Raw genomic sequence first — 979 nt, 5'->3', positions numbered from 1 at the left:
GATTTATAAAATCAATTTAATTCTTGGTTTTCAAAACAAAACAAAAAATATTTTAAAATATATTATTGTGTATAAAAATAATTTTTATTAATTGTATTCCAAATACACCCTAAATGATTCTTAAATATATTATCGTATTAAAAATCAAACGTCTGTGATTATAGTTTCATCAAGTTATAACGGCGTTTACCTGTTTGTCGAATCAAGTCTTCGTTAATTTGGCAGTCAAAGTGATTCCAGCTATTCCATCTGATTTATCAATAATTGCTCATTTAATATATGCAAGATATTATATTCGCAATTGATTTTTTTATGGAAAACTGAAAGTAATATAGAACCACTTTTTAATACTAAGGAAATGGATCCTTTCCAGTTTTTTCAACACTTGACAAAATACAGTGCAATCTCTCACTTTTGATTTTAATAGTGGGACCAGAAATAAATAAGAGAGAGAATATGGTGAATGGTTAGATTAAACACTGCACACCATCCAGTTTTTTATTCACTGGAGAGGATCCACTCCCTTAATACTAATACTCCTTATTCTATTAAAAAAACATAAACTATACCAACTAACTAGGATGATTATTGGTCTTCTTAATAGATATAATTACAAATCTAACATCTCTTATATATAAAATTTTTACACAATTTATAAGTGTATATGAGATATCATTTTTTTCATGAACTAATTTTTAAAATTGAGTTCAATTTATCCAATCTCAATCTTAACATAGTATGACTAGAAATGTCAAATAAATCAGGTTAGACGGATTCATTTAAGCTTAATTTGCCTAAATCCGTTTCATAGACTTTAATTTTCAAGCCTAGATCATTAATGACCAGTCTATGTCGAATTAAACCGGCTGCCCTATTAATTTTTAAAAAATTTAATTTTCGGATTAAAAATAATATTTTAACAAAAAATGTTACTTTTAGACAAAAAAAAAATCTTAAACAAACAAAGTTTTTTTAGTGG

At 25.7% G+C, this 979-nt stretch overlaps 1 protein-coding gene across 1 annotated transcript in view; it reads right to left on the bottom strand.

Moving 5' to 3' along the window:
* LOC107641437 (alpha-galactosidase) overlaps window positions 1-979 on the bottom strand; it is a gene marked incomplete in the record, with an annotated part of 7,929 nt that overhangs the window by 3,550 nt on the left and 3,400 nt on the right. Inside the window, 1 exon segment of the mRNA XM_021124042.1 lies at window positions 191-249. Within this exon segment, the coding sequence (XP_020979701.1) occupies window positions 191-249 (59 nt within the window).

The sequence above is a fragment of the Arachis ipaensis genome, chromosome B05 (assembly GCF_000816755.2).
Source record: "Arachis ipaensis cultivar K30076 chromosome B05, Araip1.1, whole genome shotgun sequence".
NCBI classification, from domain to species: domain Eukaryota; kingdom Viridiplantae; phylum Streptophyta; class Magnoliopsida; order Fabales; family Fabaceae; genus Arachis; species Arachis ipaensis.
Note: the sequence above shows the minus strand (reverse complement) of the source record. Positions and strands in the feature narration are given on the sequence as shown.